At 39.0% G+C, this 20,838-nt stretch overlaps 3 protein-coding genes across 4 annotated transcripts in view; 1 reads left to right on the top strand and 2 right to left on the bottom strand.

Moving 5' to 3' along the window:
- LOC139959555 (TWiK family of potassium channels protein 7-like) overlaps positions 1-14,485 on the bottom strand; it is a 29,814-nt gene extending 15,329 nt beyond the window's left edge. Inside the window, exon 1 of one of the 2 annotated variants that reach the window (XM_071957269.1) lies at positions 14,018-14,485. The gene's annotated coding sequence lies outside the window, so the exon portion shown is untranslated. The remainder of the gene's footprint in view (positions 1-14,017) is intronic. The other variant, XM_071957268.1, reaches the window with a different exon arrangement.
- On the top strand, positions 253-6,277 carry LOC139960429 (uncharacterized). The gene is made up of 5 exons (XM_071958773.1): positions 253-392; positions 719-781; positions 1,207-1,275; positions 2,591-2,662; positions 3,303-6,277. The coding sequence occupies exons 1-5, from the start codon at positions 332-334 to the stop codon at positions 3,524-3,526; spliced, it is 489 nt and encodes a 162-aa protein (XP_071814874.1). The 5' UTR covers positions 253-331; the 3' UTR covers positions 3,527-6,277.
- Positions 14,486-16,139: 1,654 nt separating the features above from the next.
- Positions 16,140-20,292, bottom strand: LOC139959558 (alpha-(1,3)-fucosyltransferase C-like). The gene has a single exon (XM_071957272.1). The coding sequence runs from the start codon at positions 19,892-19,894 to the stop codon at positions 18,425-18,427; it is 1,470 nt and encodes a 489-aa protein (XP_071813373.1). The 5' UTR covers positions 19,895-20,292; the 3' UTR covers positions 16,140-18,424.
- Positions 20,293-20,838: the final 546 nt, after the last annotated feature.

Raw genomic sequence — 20,838 nt, forward strand, 5'->3', positions numbered from 1 at the left:
TCTTAAGTTGATCATTGATCAAAGGGAATCATTTGGCATACCAGCCGGCAACCCATATGTGTTTGCTAGGTCTACTTCAGCATCATTTCTTGATGGAGGAGAGTGCCTTTCTGAAGTAATTACTGGTCTGGATTTAGAAGCACCAGAGACCATAAAGAGCACCAAAATGAGACAGTATGCTGCAACTGTCTCACAAGTCTTAAGTCTTGGTAGTCAGGAGGTAGAGTGGCTGGCAAGCCATCTTGGTCATGATGTGGCAATTCACAAGCAATATTATAGACTCCAGGAGTCAACAGTTGAACTGTGCAAAGTTTCCAAATTGCTCCTTGCCATGGATCGAGGCAAAGTTTCTAACTTAAGAGGAAAGACGTTGGATGAAATCAGTGTTGATGGTAAGAATTTATTTAAGTAGTTCAATTAGCAGGAGTAAGCTACTTATGACAAGAAATGTAAAGAACATTTAACATCTTCTCTAATAAAATGACTTAATATGCCAATGTTACTTAACTTAGGTTATGTTCACAAACTGGAGTTATTCAGCATCCATGACTCTAGGTCAGATCAGTGCAAGCATATTAGTACCTTGACCATTTCAGTAAAAAAAGGCTGGTTTTGGCTGGCATTCTACCTAATTTCTCTAAAGGTTGCCCCAAGATTGCTTTGGCTACATTTTGTCATCAATTATAAGACAAATTTTTTGAACTTCACAATCCAACAGACATTCCTGTGTTTGAAGATGAACAAATTGAAGAATCTGTTGCAATGCATCAGCTTGAGGGTGGTGAGTCTCTTTTGTATTATGTTGCATGTCTTATCTAGACATCTCATATTAAAGGGTAGATATATCAGAGAAACAAGGTAAATTATTTCTTGGGTATACTTTCTTGTAACACAAAGCTTACTATATAGGGCTGAAAAGGAATTGTCATGTTGGTAAACATGGCAAATGAAAGTACCTGTAGAATTGAACGGACATAGGCATCATATTAAACAGATGTTCAAAGGTATTGCCTGTAATTAAGGAAAAACAACAAACCAACTCTTACTTAACTCTCCAGCCCCCATTTGTTCTCACGTCTTTCAGGGAACATTGGATGATAGATAACATGTTCCGAATAAGTAGAATTGTTATTACTTTTAGTTGCGTAAACTTGTGACCATTGCTTATCAACTAATCTACACATTTGGCATTTGTCTGTCTTATAGATAACCATTCAGATGAGGAGGGGAAGCAGAGCCATCATGATCCACCTGTACTGGAAAACACTTCCTCTGGTGAGTTTTTTGTGGAGATAATGCAAGTGATATCTGAGACTTATGTTGTATTCCAGCCCTGCCATTTAAGATAAAAAACATAAGTATGTTAACCTTGATCTATATACCCCTGGATGAGTCCATATCTTTGTTTCTTTCATGGGATTCAATTGCAGCCAAACTCACATACTTGTCAAATTGACTCCCTAGGTATGTTCCACCTTCGGCCAATACCTTTATCTTGAATTAGTGCCAAATCAATCCTTACCAAAATAGGTTTTATTGATACAGTTTTTAATATTTTAAAAACATTTACAGTGCAGTTCAGTTCAAAAGGGACTACAGAAAGATGAGTGTGATTTATTACCTTAAGCTGCTTTAGTGTGCTAGGCCAGGATCCTAACAAAGGATTGTGTTAGCTTGCACTCACAACAATACCGTAGAAAACTGATTAATAAATTGCTATTTACAGTCATCAAGGAATTTATGTGGCCTCACAAAAATCTGACAGGAGGACATTGATACAGAGCAAGCATTTCTTGCAGTCCATTGTCCCGATAAGACCACATATTTTGATGTTCAAATTAGGTGAAAGTATTCTTAGAATCAATGTTTAGGAAGATATTTTTTAGTTATTAACTTATTGCCCAGACTTAAACCGTTCCAAGAAATGAAAAATGTTAATACCATGTAGACATGTAACATTGATGGACTTATCAAACGTAATATGGCACCCTTCTGCCTTTTATTTATAAGTTTCTCTGCTATAAGCTAGAGATCATGATTGAAAGAGTGAAAGTTGGTTTGAAGTTTAGCCTTGTATTGTATTGGCACCCATTGACAATTACTGCAAGGCAATTGTACAATATTGGCCATTTTTGTTGAGTAACACCGAATGTTGGTATCTTCTGTCTAAAGTTGCCTCTCATTTGCAAGGAATCACTTAGCTATTTGATTTCCTGGTTTATTTGGTATCATATTGCACTTTTTGTCTATGATCTTATATAAAAGCCAAGGTATCAAAGACACAGGGTAAATTATTAAAAGCAATTTGCCTGGAATACAAAGAAGCTACTGTATCAGGCTTCATGAAGGAAATGTCAAGTAGATGCAATTTGGTAGAAATGAGGGAACATAGGCTTGATATTTAGCAGATTTTCTGAGGCATTGTCTAAAGGGAAAAACCACAAACCAATTTGACATCTGTCCTGTTACTCAAGTCTTCATTCCCCCACATGTTACCTGATTGAAATAAAATTGCTAGTACTTTTGCCATGCAAACTTGTGACCATTGTTTTTTATTAACCTAATCATTTGGCATTTGTCTGTCTTACAGATAACAATTCAGATGATGAAATGGGAATACAGGGCTCTCAAGATCAATTGGTACTGGAAAACACCTCATCTGGTGAGTTTTTGGTAGAGATAATGCAAGTTATATCTGAGAAAGATGAGTGTAATTTAAGACCCTAAGCTGGTTAATTGAATGTCCATTTTTTGGATCCCAGTTGTGAGGTACCCTTCTCAATGCAAGTCTTTGTGCACTACATGCCAACATGCAGTCACTCCAACTTCGATAGTGTCAAGGACTTTCAAATCCCCGCTGGATTCCATCGCCTATATGAGTATTATCCAGCCAAGGGTTCCTGTTTGGAACCAACTGGAGTCCAAGATGGCCCCCACTTCTGCCCTGACTGACAATTCACATCTTAGCTAGGCTTTTGCAACATCATTGTGCTTGTTTTGTTGTGAATTTGTAATTTTGTGATTGAAGGCATACTTAAAAGAGTTACAAATTCCAGTGTGCATCAGGTATATCTAGTCAAACTTTTTATGTCATACATACCGACAAGGAAGTGTTGTCAAAGAGAAGCCCTTGTTATAGCATTTTAGAAGAACCTATAATTACTCGTTAGTGGATGTGTATATATATTTATCATTTAAAAAGCACTAGAGGGAAGGAAGCAAGTTCACAGAAAATGTTTTTTATTCAATAAAGAGTTTAACCAGGTTACATAAACTTTGCGTTTTACTATTACCTCCTGCAGGTAAACGATTTTTCCGAAAGCAAAAGAAAAAAGTCCCTTGGACAGCTGAGGAAAAAAAGACCATCTTCAAGCATTTTCAAAAGAACATAAAGCAAGGAAAAAACCCTGGCAGAGATGCCTGCAGGTCTGCTGTTGAAAAATTTCCATGTCTCGCCAGAAGGACTCCTGACAACGTAAAAGACTATGTCCGGAACCAAATTGTAAGATTGGCAAAAGGAATTTAAGTGAGTTCCTGCTGCATATGGTCAATAAGATGAACATTATTTTTGCAGGCAAAAACAGGTATTGCATGTTAGGCAAGTGAAAAAGCTAAATGATTCAATATAAATCAGCCTTTTGTGTGAAACAATTCAATATTTTTGATTGCATATGTTTATTGGCCTTGCTTCCTTCTTAAGGTTACTGCTTAATCTTTTTCAGCTGAAGAGCTCAGTTTGTAAGGCAATATTCATGTCTTTCTTGCATTCTTAATCTGTTCCAAAAGAACATTAGGGAAGGCAGAGTCCCTGACAGATATCACTCCTGCTCTCCCTACAATACAAAGAATATGTTTAGAGGTAAGATGTTGTAAGGTAAGATGGTAAGATTACAACGAAAGGAATATAGGGTTTCAAGCACATTAACGGGAGAACAGTTTCCGACTGAAAACCCTGCTGTATCAGGTCCATAATGCAAAAAAAAAGGAATGATTTTATCCAAATGACCTGTTTGTGTTAAATGTAAATGTGTTTCTGATAGAAATGTTTGTTTAGTGTGGTTATTAGGAAATGAGGTCAAAAAGAGATACAAATCTGTATCATAATTTTTAAGAATTTCTTTAGATTGAGGAGAGCTTTTACAGTATTTTGGGAAGAACATATAAGTGAGGAGATTTCCTGGTGGATAGGCCTACTACATCAGGTCAGTCAGATGTATTTTTACAAGCAAAGAACAGTGTGAGTTATGCAAAAGAAAAGTTAAAGGGTTTCATTTTAATGAATTTTTTGTGTTTAACAGTTCTTTACTTCCGATAGCAAATGTCTGTTAGTTCTTTTTAGGAACTGAGATTTTAGTCAGAAACCAAACTTCAAAATCAGTTTAGCTTAAGTGCTTCATTTATAAGAAAATTTAAAAACTTCTTTGAGAGGCTATTTAACAGTATATGTTGACAAGAACAAAGTTATTTTGAGAGTAAAGGACAGGCAATATCAGTTATCAAAAAAGAGACATGATCTTCTTAAAATTACCTTTTTGTGTTCAATATTTCTATGTTTTAAAGCAGGTGTTTGTTGAAACTACTTAGTAGATAGTGAGATCATCAAAAAGTTCCAAGGTTTAAACTCATTTACTCATAAACTCAATAAACTCAGCTAAAAAGCTTCATTTCTGGGTAATTTTGAAATCATACTTTGTTTGTATTTTGGTTGTGTTATCAAGTTAAACAAATGGCTTTCCCTTTTAATGTTACTATTGACAGTATTACAAGGCTTAGTTTCATCAAGGAGAATAAATAACAGAATTCATTTATGTTCCAATTCGTACAGCTAATGATCTTTGAGAGTCAGAGGGTGGGTGAAAAAGATTTGAGATGTTAACCACGTGTAAAAAAATCTGAAGAAGAAAATATTCCAGATGCCAAGTACCTGATAATTTCGGACATCGGAAATTATGTTGGTTCATATTTGCTGTACTAGTGCATGTGCTCCTTCTTGTTATATTCAGTGAAAGGTTAGCAACAGTGAAGATATTTTAGTTTTGATGCAACTAATACACCAATGCAAACATGATGGAAATCATGTTCCATTATCAAGACCAAAGTACATATTTGCATTCTATTTTCTTATCTCTAATAGAGTAAAAAAGAAAATGGTGTCCACTGTCATTTTACTTCTGTACATTGATTCAGCCCATGTTGTGTTGTCAGTATTACTGTTATTATGTTACTAGTTGTAAGTTCAAACTTGCTTAAAATTTTTAGAAATAATTTGAACATTTGTTAACATTAATTTAACATGTTGTAATGTTTACTTGTTTTAATTAAATGGTGTTCATATAATGTCTGTCCCTTTTCATATTTGTATGCATTTCTGTTGAAGGACCTGAGAGAATATGCCGGATGATCAGGGCAATAAACTGTAGTTAAAAACTGAACTTTGTTGTTTGAGATAAACTAAAACTTCTATGAAAGCTTCACTTGGCTTGTCTACTGGAGAAGTGGGAATGAATACATGTAAAAAAAGTAATGAAAAGTAATAACTTTTCTAAAAATTTAAGCATGGCCAACTGTATTTTTCTTGATAATTCCCTTGTGAAATTTAAAATGCAGTCATTACAAGCTTGCAAGGGGCAAGATGAAATAATAAGAACAGTACTGGACTTAAACCAAGCAGGTTGGGTATTACAGCATTTGGAAGGTTTGGTTTTTGAGAATGTATAAAGTGGTCTCCAGAGGGATGATTCATAAAGATGGTACTGAACTTCGGTCCAATACCAACTTATGTAAACTTGTCTCCAGAAGGAAGGATGATTCATTAGGATGGTACTGATCTGCAGTCCAATACCAACTTATGTAAACTTGTCTCCAGAAGGAAGGATGATTCATAAGGATGGTACTGAATTGCAGTCCAATACCAACTTATGTAAACTAGTCTCCAGAAGGAAGGATGATTCATTAGGATGGTACTGAACTGCAGTCCAATACCAACTTATGTAAACTAGTCTCCAGAAGGAATGGTGATTCATAAGGATGGTACTGAACTGCAGTCCAATACCAACTTATGTAAACTAGTCTCCAGAAGGAATGGTGATTCATAAGGATGGTACTGAACTGCAGTCCAATACCAACTTATGTAAACTAGTCTCCAGAAGGAATGGTGATTCATAAGGATGGTACTGAACTGCAGTCCAATACCAACTTGTGTAATCAAGTCTCCAAAGGGTATGTTTGATAAGGATGATGGGAGTCTCACAAGTTGTCTCCACAGGGAAAGTCTCCATTAGGCCCACAACATGAGTATGTATGTATGCGTGTATGTATGTATGTATGTATGTATGTGTGTATGTATGTATGTATGTATGTATGTATGTATGTATGTATGTGTGTGTGTGTGTGTGTGTGTGTGTGTATGTATGTATGTATGTATGTATGTATGTATGTGTGTATGTATGTATGTATATGTGATCTTCCCGCAAGCAGGAACTCGCGAAAGAAGCCATGGAGGCTTATAGACTCCCAAGCTGACCGAAGCCAATCTCTCGGCACACATCCATTTAACGTCCATGTCGGGAAGTTGTTATTGAACAACACCCTTGCCAGACGACACACCTTGCTGTCGGCGGGGAATCGAACCGGGGATCTCATGACTGGGAGACGCCGGCGTTAACCACTAGGCTATACACTCCGCCTATTGACATTAACATGTTGAACGCGCGCTGTGCGCGCGAAAAATTTTGGTTATATTTTTCGGGCAAGTCGTTACAGCCCCCAAATCCAATTGGGCTCCTACGCCTTTGACTACACACATAGACAGTTTTGAGGCTGTTCATTTTTGAACATGCATTTTCATGCTCACTGATATTATGTGATGTCTGCTCTTTGCTTTACAAATTCGAACAGGCGTGTAGCGAGTAATTTGCCAACGGAAGGGCGAAGCCTGTAGGCAAACTATCTAAGCGAAGCGCCACCATGGTTTGGCGCGAAGCGTACAAGAAAATTTTGGCCGAAAAAGCCTCCCAGATCGCTGGAAATGACACTTCCCAGGCCTTGTAAGTTGCATTTAAGCATTGTCTATTTTTAAATTACTAGCGATATCATAGAGAAAATTTGCTCGGGGGGGGCGGTCGCCCCTTCCCGAAATGCGTCATGTTCCCCGACGACTCGGTCGAGTTCAAGACCAGCCACAGTTGGTTCCATTGCACAATTGAACAATTGTTCAAGGCGTCCATACACACACACGCGTTATGCTAGACCATATATAGTATATATATATAGATACATTAGTGAGAGAGGAAAAATGGAAACGTCAACTAGAGCACCAATGGTGCAGAAGCTCATACCTTTTCGAGCTTAAAAATGTAGGGCCCACAAAACTTTATGGCCCACCAAATTTCCGGCCATTTTTCAGATTCCACCAATTTTGGGCGCATGAGGGATACCCCCCCCCCCCCCCTCCGTTAGCAGAATACTGGCCACACCACTGGCTATAATTCCTATTTCCCCCCTTTAAATCCTGTTTTACCCACTCTCTCAAACAATACCACTGACATACCCTATTAAACTTTCTCCCCTCTACCTGAGCAGACTTGAAGTATGGAACGCGAAAAGGTCAACCGTATTTCGTTGCCTAAACTAAGTTTGTTTCGTTGCCTAAACTAAGTTTGTTGCTGTCTAAACTAAAGCTGTTGCTGCTAGTTTACCATGTTGCTGTTGTTCGTTGATGTCTAAACTTACGTTGATGTCTAAAGTCACGTTGACGACTAAACGCGCCTTAATGTCTAAACTCACGTTGATTTATAAACCTTACGGTTGATGTCTAAACTCACGTTGATGTCTAAAACTTTCGTTGCTAATTTAACTGCGGTTGATGTCTAAACTCACGTTGATGTCTACACTTTCGTTGCTATCTAAAGTTCCGTTGTGAACACATTGTGAACGAACATCATTCTTTCTTTTCAAAAAAATTATAACAATCAACCGCAAGTTGCTTCCGTGCAGTGCTAACAACATATCTATTACAGAGATTTTCATGCTAAATACAGCCAATGATGTTTTCTCAAATTTCCCGAGATTTGTTTGGTTAATAGTCCCTTATCCATTGTCTGCAAACATGCTTGCATCTTCAGTGCTCAACGAACGCAAAGTATGATGGTTTAACTATGTAACGCGAAAAAAAGGGGGGGGGGGGGTAATCGTTAATGTCATGCCGGATTTGTAGCAACAGCCATGTAAATATCCTTGACAACCTGATTTGTCGAACAAAATCACGTTTTTAACGATATTTACATGATAGTTGATACAACTCCGAGGACGTTATTTACATTTATATTGTTAATGTCATATTTAAATAATTGTTTTATCACATGCAGAAAGTTATGAGTTGAGACAATCTATGAATTTTGCGGGAAGCTACCACAACATCTCTGATACTGAAAAGGAATTTAAATCTCACAGTATGTTTTGTTCTCTCCATATTGAGAGTTGATAATGTAAAATGTGCATTTATACCACAGTTATTTCTTCGTTGCAAACTTGCGTAAAGTTTTGCGGTCCCTTTGACCACGTGCTTCAAGTCATGATTCTGGTGCAACACTAATTCGTGTGCATAAACTACTGCAGTCATACATCGTCAAAAGTAGTCATTGAAGTTTCGACATTGCGTAAAAATGTTATTTAAATACTATAATTTTCGTGGAGTTGGTTGTTTCCAAATACTGAAAAGCATCCAGGGTAAATGTTGGATCAGTTGCTCTATAGTTGGATGTAGTCTGCGCTTCGTGAGTAACAAGAGGGGCACAGTATTGAAGTACGTAGGCAATATGACTCACAGAACTAGTTTACTAAACCCGCCAGGCAAGTTCATTCGTAACACCAATCCAGTTCGGAGTTTCGATTTGCGAAATGGATTGTGTTGTAAATGGAATATACACAAACCTCGCTCAGCATTGTTAAGAATTTTAGACCAAAAAACCCGCTAACATGTTATGCAAGAAACGAATCATCCAAGATACACTCGAGTTTTGGCTAAGGCTATGTGTTGTAGGTAAGGTGATATGATCTTTTCTCCACAAATTTTCAGGATATGCGCATGTGCAGTTGAAACTCCGAAGTTTGAACAGGCCTAATACAAATTGCGTGGAATTTAGCGAGATATGCACACTACATTTGCGGGGATATTTGAAGAGTTGGGGTAGCTGGTGAAATCGCTGCAGGTCAAAGCATCGAGGTACTATATACGGAGTTGGAGAGGAGGAAAGAGTGGCAGGGCAGGCGAAATGAAGGTCGGACGGCCGCCCTTGTAAAACAGCGAAGCTAGGGCACTGGATGGCATCCGCCATATATATATATATTGTGTAGAGAATTCACAAAGTACAGGCAGTGATAAGATCGAATCTTCTCAACTATAAACACTAGTAAAAGTATAGGTCATATAATAAACGCAATTGGTGTTCGATCGGGACGAAAAGATTTGTCTTTAGTAATATTACTGTCATTCGTTTTACTTGATTGCCGACATTCACAACATATCCAGACATCATGTAATGGTTCAATAATTCAATTTTAAGTACAGTATTTTATGCTGGCATTTTGTCTCGACACTCGTTTTACTTGATTACCGACATTCCCAGATTATCTCTACACATTGTTGGAGGCGCTCAATGAAATCAGTTTAAAAATGCAGTATTTTTATGCTGGTACTTTGTCTAGACACTCGACGTTTTACTTGATTGCCAACATTCACAACATATCCAGACATCATGTAATGGTTCAATAATTCAATTTTAAGTACAGTATTTTATGCTGGCATTTTGTCTCGACACTCGTTTTACTTGATTACCGACATTCCCAGATTATCTCTACACATTGTTGGAGGGGCTCAATGAAATCAGTTTAAAAATGCAGTATTTTTATGCTGGTACTTTGTCTAGACACTCGACGTTGTACTTGATTTCCGACATTCACAGCGTATATGCATAGCCTATAAGTATAACATTATAACATTTTAAAAGTTGTTTACCGTGCAGCCTCCTATTCGTATGAGTTGTACTAACGCACATGTTATCTGATAGGCTGGCTGTGGGAGATACGGTAGCTTATAAAACAAGTTTTCCACAAGTTTGCGTTTGGTGACTCCAAATGGACTTGGACCTCCAAGACCCCTATTGTTTTTGGTGCAGGTGTGTATAGCCACGTACAATAGACTGACCTGTGTTTATTTAATGTATCAAAATGGTGGTTCGGGCCATTTCTATAGTAACAGCTAGTTCTGCTTATACTAACACCTTTCTAGTGTATTCATACACAATCCAACAATCATCAGTTCAACTTTGAATATGATCCATCAAAATCTTGAGGAGATTGAGATATTTGAAAATATTACAAAGAATGACCCCTGATGACCCCCTAAATGACATTTGACCTCAATTTTCCGAACACCCCTCATAACCCTCATCCCGAGGAACGTTGTGACCAAGTTTCATTATAACTGGCCATACACTGTACGAACAGGAGCAATTTGAAAATATAGGGCGGCGGCCCGGGCCACAAAAGACCCCTAGTTGATCTTTGATCTCAAATTCATGAACACACTGAAGGTAAAACTTCCATAGTACTATCGTGACAAACCCTCAACATTGTACCATGGAATCTGTAGGAGAAGAAGCATTTTGCGTATTTCCACAAAATGGCCCATTACGGCCCACGGGTGACCATTGACCCCAATTTCGGACCATCTCTGATGGCCCTATACCCAATGGTCCTTGTGTCCAAGTTTCATGAAATTCCATTAAATACTGTGTGAGTGGGAGCGGTTTTACCAATTGTTGACGGATAGAGTGATAGACGCCGCACTGTAACAATAGCTCACACCAGCATGCTGGTATGAGCTAAAAATGGAGTTGTCGGTGTAAGGGGTAGGGTGAGGCGCACGTCCCCTCTGTAATCTTCGATCTGTCACTGGCTACCCTGTGTATATAATAGGGATCAGCGCTGTAATTATGACTGTTCCTCTTTCTCTTCCCGAGGTCTTGGCGTTAATCTTCTACTTCCTCCTTTTCTCCTGTTTCTCTCTTTCTTCTTTTTCTTTTCCCTTCCTTCCTCTCCTCCTTTTCTTTTTTCTCCCTCTTTTTCCCTTTTTTCTTCTCTTTTTTTCTCTCCTCTTTTCCTTACCCGGGGGGCGCGCGCCCCCAACGCCCCCCTGGATACGCGCCTGGTAACTATTAATTTACTATTTGTTATAGTGACACTATTCTGTATTATTAATCTCAGAACAATTCAGGCTTATTGCGGCTTACCATTTTCAAGTTTTCTTCTGAGTAATTTTACTTGATGATTTGTTATGTTATGTTAGTTTTTGTATAGCGCTTTATATGGCACAGCCATCTCATAGCACTTTGAATCCCTGGTCATCAGGCTGGCTGCTGAGAATCCAGCGCACACAGCTTAGTTACCTCACAGGTACCCATTTATACACCTGAATGGATAGGGGCAGTCGAGATAAAAGTGCCTTGCCCAAGGACACAACATAACAGGATTATATATAAAACAAAAGCATTAGCCACTCGGCCTCCACGCTCCTCTTGTTTTGCTTATTCTAAGCTATTTTTTCCTGTAAGTGCACGCCATTTTAGGATGGGAGGAGCAGAAGGGAGGGGCGGGGCAAGCACAACCACGGTCCACCCCTCTAGTTTAGTGTGCATGATCATCATCCATACCCCCATGCATTGTTTCATGGACCGCTGGGCTATCATAGTCAAACCCGGTTACGGTGTAGCCCGTTACACCAACAGAATTGCCTGTAAGGTTTCATAATAGTATGTACGATTGTATGAAACATAAGTAAGGAAAGAGGCTTGAGACCACGACGTCAGTACCATTTGAAAAAACCTATTCTCTGGTCATTCTGTTTGCAAAAAGAATGATGATAATCTAAGAAATCAATTTAATTTTCCCTAGTTATAAAAACGTTTCATATCAGAATAATAATCTGATATACCAGATTAAGAAAATTGTCTTTCATGGCCCTAATGGGCTTTCGTACTACGTAGTTCACCAGCTAAAGGTCCGCTTGGTTAACGGGCTCGTAGAGGGGGGGGGGGGGCTGGACGTATTCTGGTTTAGTTCGGGTAGTAACCTGGGTGAGGAATCTGTGCTGGTGTATTTGTGCGGGAAGAGTTTTCCCGGAGGTAATTGCTAGGGGTGGGGTTAATTGTCCTCGGGGGTATTTGTCCTCGTTGATGTATGTCCGGGGGTAGTTGTCCCGGGGGTAGTTGTCTGGGGGGTACTTATCCTCGGGGGTATTTGTCCTCGGTGGTGTATGTCCGGGGGGTATTTGTCCGGGGGGTAGTTGTCCTCGGAGGTATTCGTCCTCGGGGGTTTTTGTCCGGGGGGTGATTGTCCGGGGGGTACTTGTCCCGGGGGTATGAGTCCGGGGGGTATATGTCCGGGGGGTATTTGTCAGGGGGGTATTTGTCCGGCAACCAATGCTACACACCCTCGCTATAGGAAACATCCATAGGAAATGTTCTTGTCACTAAAGGTTATACTGTAGTGTATTTCAAGTTTTGTTCGTGGAAATGCACTTTGTATTGGATATACTGTTATACAATTAATCCTTTAGTGATAATTAAGGTGGCATCATACAGAAGGTTGATAGTATATAATTATGTTATTGCCCCCAATAATCAACGACATCTTTCTGCAGGCATGTCTTAGTTTACATCTGCCCCCAAAAAAGTCATAAAAGTCACAAAAATTACTTCAACTTTCAACACAACCTTATAGGCAGATTTGTTGAGGTGATGTGTCGTTACACGCAGTCCAGCCTAAAGGAATGTTCGAGTGCCAGCACATGCATTTATTATGTATTCCGGCTTTTCACATTTAAAATATGATACATGTCTAGAATGCTAGTTTAAAGCAGCATTTTGCGTTTGGTCGCCGTTTTCTATTTTTTTTTGACATGTCCATCGAGTTTTTCACATATATCAATCACAAAACAGCAAACTAAGATATCAGCCAAGTTTTTCCCTGCCAACATCGTTAATTGGCGAGTATTTAAGGATATTTGCAGAGAATGAGAAAAGTATCCACGACAAAATTCCTAATTTAAAATTAATCGCATACAGTACCCCAAACCCACTAGTTTGAATTCAACCAGAGATGCAGGTTTAGTTATGAGCCGTTGCTCAAAATAGATTCAAGACTTTGCGTTGGCACAACCAGGGAGTTGTTATGGAACTCCCTGGTACAACTGCCATATAGACTGTACACAAATCAAGCTTGGTGTTGGATTACGTATTAGTCAATGACGTTCGTAGTGTTTAAATATTCATATTATGGGCGAGGTTAATTGGGATCCCAACGGAAAATATCTTGGAGAAAAAAAGTTGAAAGTTGCAAATATTTCGACTTTTATGCCACCATTTGAAGTAAGATTTAAATAGATAAGCTAGTTATGTATGTCGTTATGGCATATTGGAGTCAATGAGGTTGAGAAATATCATAGAAAGGGACGCAAAATGCTGCTTTAAGGCTTAATCAGCTATTACAGTGCTCCAGAAACTTGATGAGTATAGTTGACGGTTAGGGCGTCATTTCTAAAGAAACTGTTTCTAATTTTATTAAAAAAATTGTGCCTAAAGTAAATTTAAAACATGAAAGGGGTACAATTCGAGGATGTCTTGTATTCTCGTCCCGAAAGGGAACCGAAATTTAAAATAAAAAGGGAGAAGGAAAGATGATCATAGTAATATAGCTAGCACGACTCCCATATCAAATCGCTACTAAAGGGTGGATGAGAAAGCGGAGGTTGAGGATGGTTATAATATATCCTTATAAACTTTATTAGTTTTGCAAGCCGGTTCTAAATGAGTATAAGTGAAATCAACAAAATATAAAATCGAGCAGAACATGGCGAATCAAATATAGTTTGAGATTATTTAAAATCTGGACCACGAATAGCGGAATAGCATGCATTAATAAAAAGATTGGCAGAGAACAAAGAACGAATTAACCTTACCTTGTCACGAATATGAAAGCCACACGTTCTGATTATCCAACAACAAAGCAGGTTTGTATACAGAGCTTTCACTCCTGTGCAGGTAAATCTCTCCAAGATACTAATTAACGTGCAAACTATAGACGATCACTGGTGCGAAACCACATAGACATGTGTGGATTCTGCAAGTTTGGTTCAACAATTGAATTTGCAAGCATCGTCAAAGTGTATGCAACACACTGTCTATAGCTGAAAACTATATAACGTTATACCTCATGATACAACTTGGATGGGTCACGTAATCATATACTTCAAGTTTGTCGGAACTCAATCACGTCAGATGGTGATCTTGAGGTGGGGGCACCCCCTGGAACTTGCGACGAAAGTAAATGCACCTGTGCGTATATCATATACTCGACACCCATTCAACTGGAGGAGTTGCTGACAAATTAAATCTGTCGTTTCTCGAACTGTTGAAAATGATGTAATCAACTAAAGCGTATATAGGCACTTCACTGTCCACTCAAGCGTAGCGATTTCTTACCCCATTGGTTGTCGTTAACCATATATATATAGGCCTACACGTAAATGACATACTAAACACACGTTCAATATACAATCATTTGAAGTTACGTAATGTTATAGGCATTGAGTACATAATATGAGTGTTTTGGCATTGTTAAACAAGCCTGTGAACAGGTTGATACAGGGCCCAAACCAGTGTTCAATCCCGATAATTAACTTATCGGTTTTAAAACGAGGGTAATTTAATCGGCGAATTCAGAGAAGGTCCATCTCTAGAAAAGTTAGGTCCCTGCATTATCATATACAGGCAACGCCCCCATCACACATCATTACTTAGCCTGCATATATGCCTCTCCATCAGTGTAAGGAAAGTATACTGGCGTTTCAAATAAAGTCGTAAACTTTGTCCCGCGGTCCTCAAGGAAACAAAAACATGTTGCCGAGTCAAAAATTCAATTCAGGAGAGGGATTTAACTTGGTCTGCGACGATGGTAGTGTATGATATTTATAATGATCAATATGCATGCAGAGAAACTGAAGGTTCTGAAATCAGGATTAGACGGCAAGAACTCAACCTAAAAGCATGCATGTCACTGTGTACACTATTTAACTTGAGTATGAAGTATTGAGATATGTCAAGACATCTACTCGTATATAATTAGGTTAAAATGCAAAGTAATGCTAACAACATTTGAATTTTGTGTAAAGTTGAAAGCGGTGTATACACCTCCAACCCACTCCCCCTCCCCTTCCCCTCCCCCACACACACCATTTTGATCGCGTTTATGGTGGAATGTACACTGTAGTCTTAAAGGGATATTCCGGAGGTTTAGGTTGATTGATTGGTCGTTATTGATTAACGCCAGGGGGTTGAAACGGATGAAGCACAAGCCTCGGAGCATAAGAACAGTCCACAGCACGTTGCATTCAAAAGTGACAGGTTACATATTGTCAAGAATAAAAGATGTATAGGAACCGAAATCATAACGCTAGTGCGGTCTCGCCTTTTCTCTCTTCAGGGACCCCGTCATCTAATTATGGGCTTCGTAACCTTCCCCTTCCCCCTCCCCTACCCCCAGAAAACATATAAATGAATAAAATAAATTTTAAAATTGTTCCGCCGATGGCATTAACCCCTCCTAGTAATTTACTAAATAAACAAGCATAAGAAGGAAATACATTCCTAGGAAATGTCGGTGTAATCTATTTTTGCAGTTGAAAATTTCTACGAGAAAACAGAAAATATGTAAAAAATGTTGCATTTTTGACGGGAGGGGAGGGGTCATGTTCTTGGGTAACCTTACACCAAACACCAATATATCTTTGCAATTACCTTCCCCCTCCCTCCGTCATACCAACAAGAGCAACAACGCTGCAGAAGCTCAGCTAAGCTTCTATTTGAGAAACTTGTTTTGATTGGCAATATTTCTTTATTTTATCCATTTGTTTGTGTTAAATATATATAAGATATTGGCTAGGAGGGATAACACGTGTGATTTCCTTTCTTCCCATCTCCTTTTCTATTGTAATTTGCTCCTTCTCAGAAGATATAGCTTAATGCAATGTTAGAAAGTTGAAAACATGTGTTTTGAAAAATGAATTCAAGATAAATGTAATTTTTATATTTTTATTGAAATAAACAATGATGATTAAAAGTTTGAAACAAATTTGAAAAGTCAAAAGGCTATAATTACCGCTAATTTGTGTTCTTGAATACTTAAAATACAGAGCTGCATTTGTTGTATCTTTAAACCAGAATGCAAAACTGTATTGAGGTTTGATGACTTTATTGTGACAGGGGTGAGGCAAGGTTATCCCTGTAAGATATCTTGAAAAAGTTTTGTTTATATGACTTCTGCAGATACTATTGACCCTTGATGAATTTTGATCTTCACAAAAATTAATACATTTGTACTCAAAATGACACCATCTCATGGAAGTAGGAGACTTGTCAATGTTACATTTCCTAAGCTATGGTGGTCACAACGTTTTCAAATTTCAGTCAGTGGACGTCAGACGACCTTTGGCCTTAACTAATTTACCAAGGGATTTGTCCAACTCAGAATGGGTAGGTTTCCGTTTCCATTGTTTTATCCTGTTGACTTCAGATAACTCTTTACATCGAATAAAGTCAATAAGGTCCTTATCTATAATATGGGCAACCTACATGCCAAGTATAAGGGTTGCCAATGATTCACTTTTAGAGATATGGGTGTTACAAGAAGGCAGCGCACACACATGCACAGAGCCGTATATCTATGACTCTGCAAAGTCTGCATATACATAATCACACACGCCATAATGAGTTCATATGTTTGATTTGTGATTGAATTTTTAACGTGCAAACTATAGACGATCACTGGTGCGAAACCACATAGACATGTGTGGATTCTGCAAGTTTGGTTCAACAATTGAATTTGCAAGCATCGTCAAAGTGTATGCAACACACTGTCTATAGCTGAAAACTATATAACGTTATACCTCATTATACAACTTGGATGGGTCACGTAATCATATACTTCAAGTTTGTCGGAACTCAATCACGTCAGATGGTGATCTTGAGGTGAGGGCACCCCTGGAACTTGCGACGAAAGTAAATGCGGAGGAGCATTTTTTTAAGGCTTTCAGAAAATGAACTCTCGTGACCTCAAATGACCTTCAAAATTACAAAAATATGATCACTTGTATGCAACAGTAACTCAAACAAACCACTGACGAAATTTCAGCCAATTTGACTGTAAAATGACGAAAATGCAGTCATTCAAACACGGCGGCAAAAAGTGACAGAAGTGTGGCAGCATCGCCCGATAGGCTCTTGTAAAACTGTTCTCGTATACATGTACGCTTCGCCTCGCCAGTCTGCCGCAGTAAACTGAGTACTCGGCACTTTATAGCCACTCACTGTATATTAAGGATGCATATGATGGCTCTGATGATAGACTCCCTCTAAATATGAGAAAGCAGAGCTCACGTATGTTTTTCTTCAAGAGAGAGCCTACCCGTACAAACTGATTTTCCTGTTGCATAAGACCCACACTCTTCTTTTACACCTAGATTTAAACTGCTGTCTAATTGAACCAAGTCTATCACAGGCCGCGTATCGTTCGTCAGCACCCGTTCTATACCCTTCTCTTGTGTGTATGTATGTGTGTATGTGTGTAGATGTGTATGTATGTATGTATGTACTTTAGATCCTATAGATACAAGCAGGAACTCGCGAAGAAGCCTCATTGGCTTATCAAAGCCGCAAGCTGATCGAAGTCAGTCTCTTAGATTCATATTTAACGTCTATGATTATGAATTTTCAATTGTCAACAACTCTGTAACTGGACGACATACATTAATCTCGAACTGGGGACCTTATGATTGGAAGGCACCGGCTTTAACCACTGACCTAGCACTCCTGACTCTTCGTCCACTTTAATGATAAATTTTAAATAACCACAAAATCCACATTGGTCACCAAACAAATGAACAGAAGTTAAAATCGACGAAGTTAATTTATACTGCACTGTACACCCCTCCCTATATGTTACCTATAAGCCTACACACTCTATCTGCAAACCGTGCACAAGGTTATCAAACTTCAACATGTGCAAACATACGCCTCTGTGTCCGCCCACGGGCCGGATTAAAACATATGGAGGGCTTAGGGCTACTGGGTCTTACTATATGCAACGTGAATTCATAAACTGCAATAGCACCGTGACCTTGAAAAATGTAGTTTTATTTAATTGCTAAGTAATTGACTAAAGCGAAACTAACCAATGCGACTACAGTATATAAACGTCTATGCAAGAAAGGAGGCGAAATTTGATTATACCTAGAACCACTCTCAACACTATATGTACGTATCTGTACATATATGCGCGTAAAAAGTGTTGTCCTAATGCTATGACCTTATCAGCCTTGCACTGGGTGAGAATGCGCAAATGGCACGCCATATAATGAAGAATTAGACAAAACGGTCCGAAGGTTTGGAAGATACGCGTTACTTGCAATGTCATAGGCAGTCATCCAATCATGTTTACCACATAATCCACAACTGCCTAACCATTCTGATCCAAATGGGTCAAGGCCCGTGCTCAATGAATGGTTCCCCTTCCAAGCATTCTCTTCCAGGAAATTTAGAAGTGCGCACGCTCCTTCGGTCGACGAAAATGGATAAACGCGAACACTCTTGTAAAGAAATGCTTTACCCATCAGCCGCCAATGATGGTATTGGTTGTACAGAGTTGTATTGGTAGCGACTTTACGAATATATCTTGCTAAATCTCTTACAGAGTCGAAATCGTCAGCGAAAATGAAAGAATTCGGTGGAGCGACTCGCTCATAGTCCGTTTTCGAAGCTCCAACCACAATTGGCACCAGCTCGTACTCAGTCAAAGCCTGCCAAAACTTCTCGGTGATGTACTCAGAACAACAATAGTTTTCAAAAGCAATATAAAATTTGTATTTCTGAAGCACTGTTTTAGCAATTTTACTTTTATGAGGTATACGCAGATTAGTGCCACAAGATCCATAGATTTCTACTGGGATCAATTTGGCAAGACCATGGACGAAATTTGTTCGGTTCCAAGCTTTCGCAGAACAGTGACTGCTCACCCAAGCCACCATGTTTTGAAATCGTGGTTTTGCAGCTATTACAGTTGTTTTCTTCGTGGCAATTCCCTTTTTAAAGGGAATGTACTCCCCAAACGGAGCTACGACTTCAGATTTAGAGTGGTAAGTAAATGACATGTTGAAGCCATACCCACTGAATCCCAATGGGGTTCTTTTATGCCCCCCTATTTTTTCTCCCACCTGAGGAGAGTTTCCAGGGCTCTCGGCAGTGCTGTAAACCCACACTTGATGAGCCTTGCGGACAGCCATAGCTCTCTCCCAGGTAGAGCTGTTTACACCAGCAGCAAAGATAACCACATCTACATCTTTGATAGCGCTTTCATCTTCTATTGCGGCAATAAAAGTTATTCTTTTATCTGTATGCGGACATTCGAAGGTTCGCGGAAACCGTTGCTGTTCACCTTTGGATATCCAATGGAGATTACAAGAAAATATGGCGGCAGTTATAGTATCGTTAACCAAATTGTCATGTCCTGTGTGTTCACGGTCAGATCTGTGATTTGGTAAAGGTTGAAGAATTTGCGTTTCTTTTAATTCCCTCGTACGTTCCGTTTTTTGTACATCCGTTTCAACTGATTTGTTGAGGGCATTCCACGTCAGTTTTTCAATATATCCCGTTACCAAGGTTGCATTACCTTTGCGATATCTCTCATAGCTCAGAGTATGATATCTCCAATTGATTACCGCAATTTGGGACACCATCACTACAGCAAAAAACGTCATTAGGGAATATATTAGTCTCTTCATCATCGCTGAGTATTTTACTTATGCACCTTCAATTGAAGACCAAAAGGTACTTTTGCAACCGATCACAAAGGATACTTAACACACAAAATGATCCCTCGTTGACTGTGCTTCCCACTGACGGCGTTGGTACCAATCTATATATATATACAAATACATATGCGCGTATAACAGTATAAAGTACAGCTTGGGCTGTTGGAGGTTCAGTGCTTTATTTTGAATTATCGTTTCCCTTATAGTCATATGAGCAGACAAACATATTCAAAACTCCGAAAGGGAATCACTGAGTTTCACAAGGAGGACACCATCTTGTTGAACGTCAAGTTACAGCCAGCACAAGAACGGACTATTCTATACTTCAAAACGGTATGCCACAGAAGTGACTGACGCAATATACTGGCTTAACAAATACTCAGCCGTTACGTGTTTCTTTAACAATACGGAATTGATGTTCATCAAAACGGTATGCCACAGAAGTGACCGACGCAATAAACAGGCTTAACAAACTTACTCAGCCGTTACGTGTTTCTTTAACAATACGGCATTGATGCTCATAAAATTTATAGTTTCACTGCATGGGTGGGCAACAAAACAATTTTTGCTGATAGGTATATAACCAGGGAGTTTCCATAACAACTGGACATAGGAATTGTCGGTGGCGCCTTTCTATGACGATACGGCTTACAGAAAAATTGATTTGCGGTCTTTTAAAGTTCGAAACAACCGAAACATAGCTGGCTACGTGCTAGTCACTGCTGAGCGAATGAGTCTCACTACATAAATATAGGAAAATGCCACGGCTGTTATATTTTCCTCCCCTTTCTACATACGCCTCATACAAATATATATATAATTTAAATCGGCCACGACCTTGATGACGACGATTCTCGGTCCGTTGTACCGCGAAATTCACTGGTCCTCGACGAAGTTTCTCGCGATCCCAGAAACAG

This window comes from Apostichopus japonicus, chromosome 19, assembly GCF_037975245.1.
Source record: "Apostichopus japonicus isolate 1M-3 chromosome 19, ASM3797524v1, whole genome shotgun sequence".
Lineage (NCBI taxonomy): Eukaryota > Metazoa > Echinodermata > Holothuroidea > Aspidochirotida > Stichopodidae > Apostichopus > Apostichopus japonicus.

Excerpts from the sequence above, each read along its gene's own strand:
- LOC139960429 (XM_071958773.1), top strand. The coding sequence starts at position 332 with ATGGATCGAGGCAAAGTTTCTAACTTAAGAGGAAAGACGTTGGATGAA. Across the intron at positions 1,276-2,590 it reads ACTGGAAAACACTTCCTCTG|ATAACAATTCAGATGATGAA; the intron begins GTGAGTTTTTTG and ends TCTGTCTTACAG. Across the intron at positions 2,663-3,302 it reads ACTGGAAAACACCTCATCTG|GTAAACGATTTTTCCGAAAG; the intron begins GTGAGTTTTTGG and ends TACCTCCTGCAG.
- LOC139959558 (XM_071957272.1), bottom strand. The coding sequence starts at position 19,894 with ATGATGAAGAGACTAATATATTCCCTAATGACGTTTTTTGCTGTAGTG.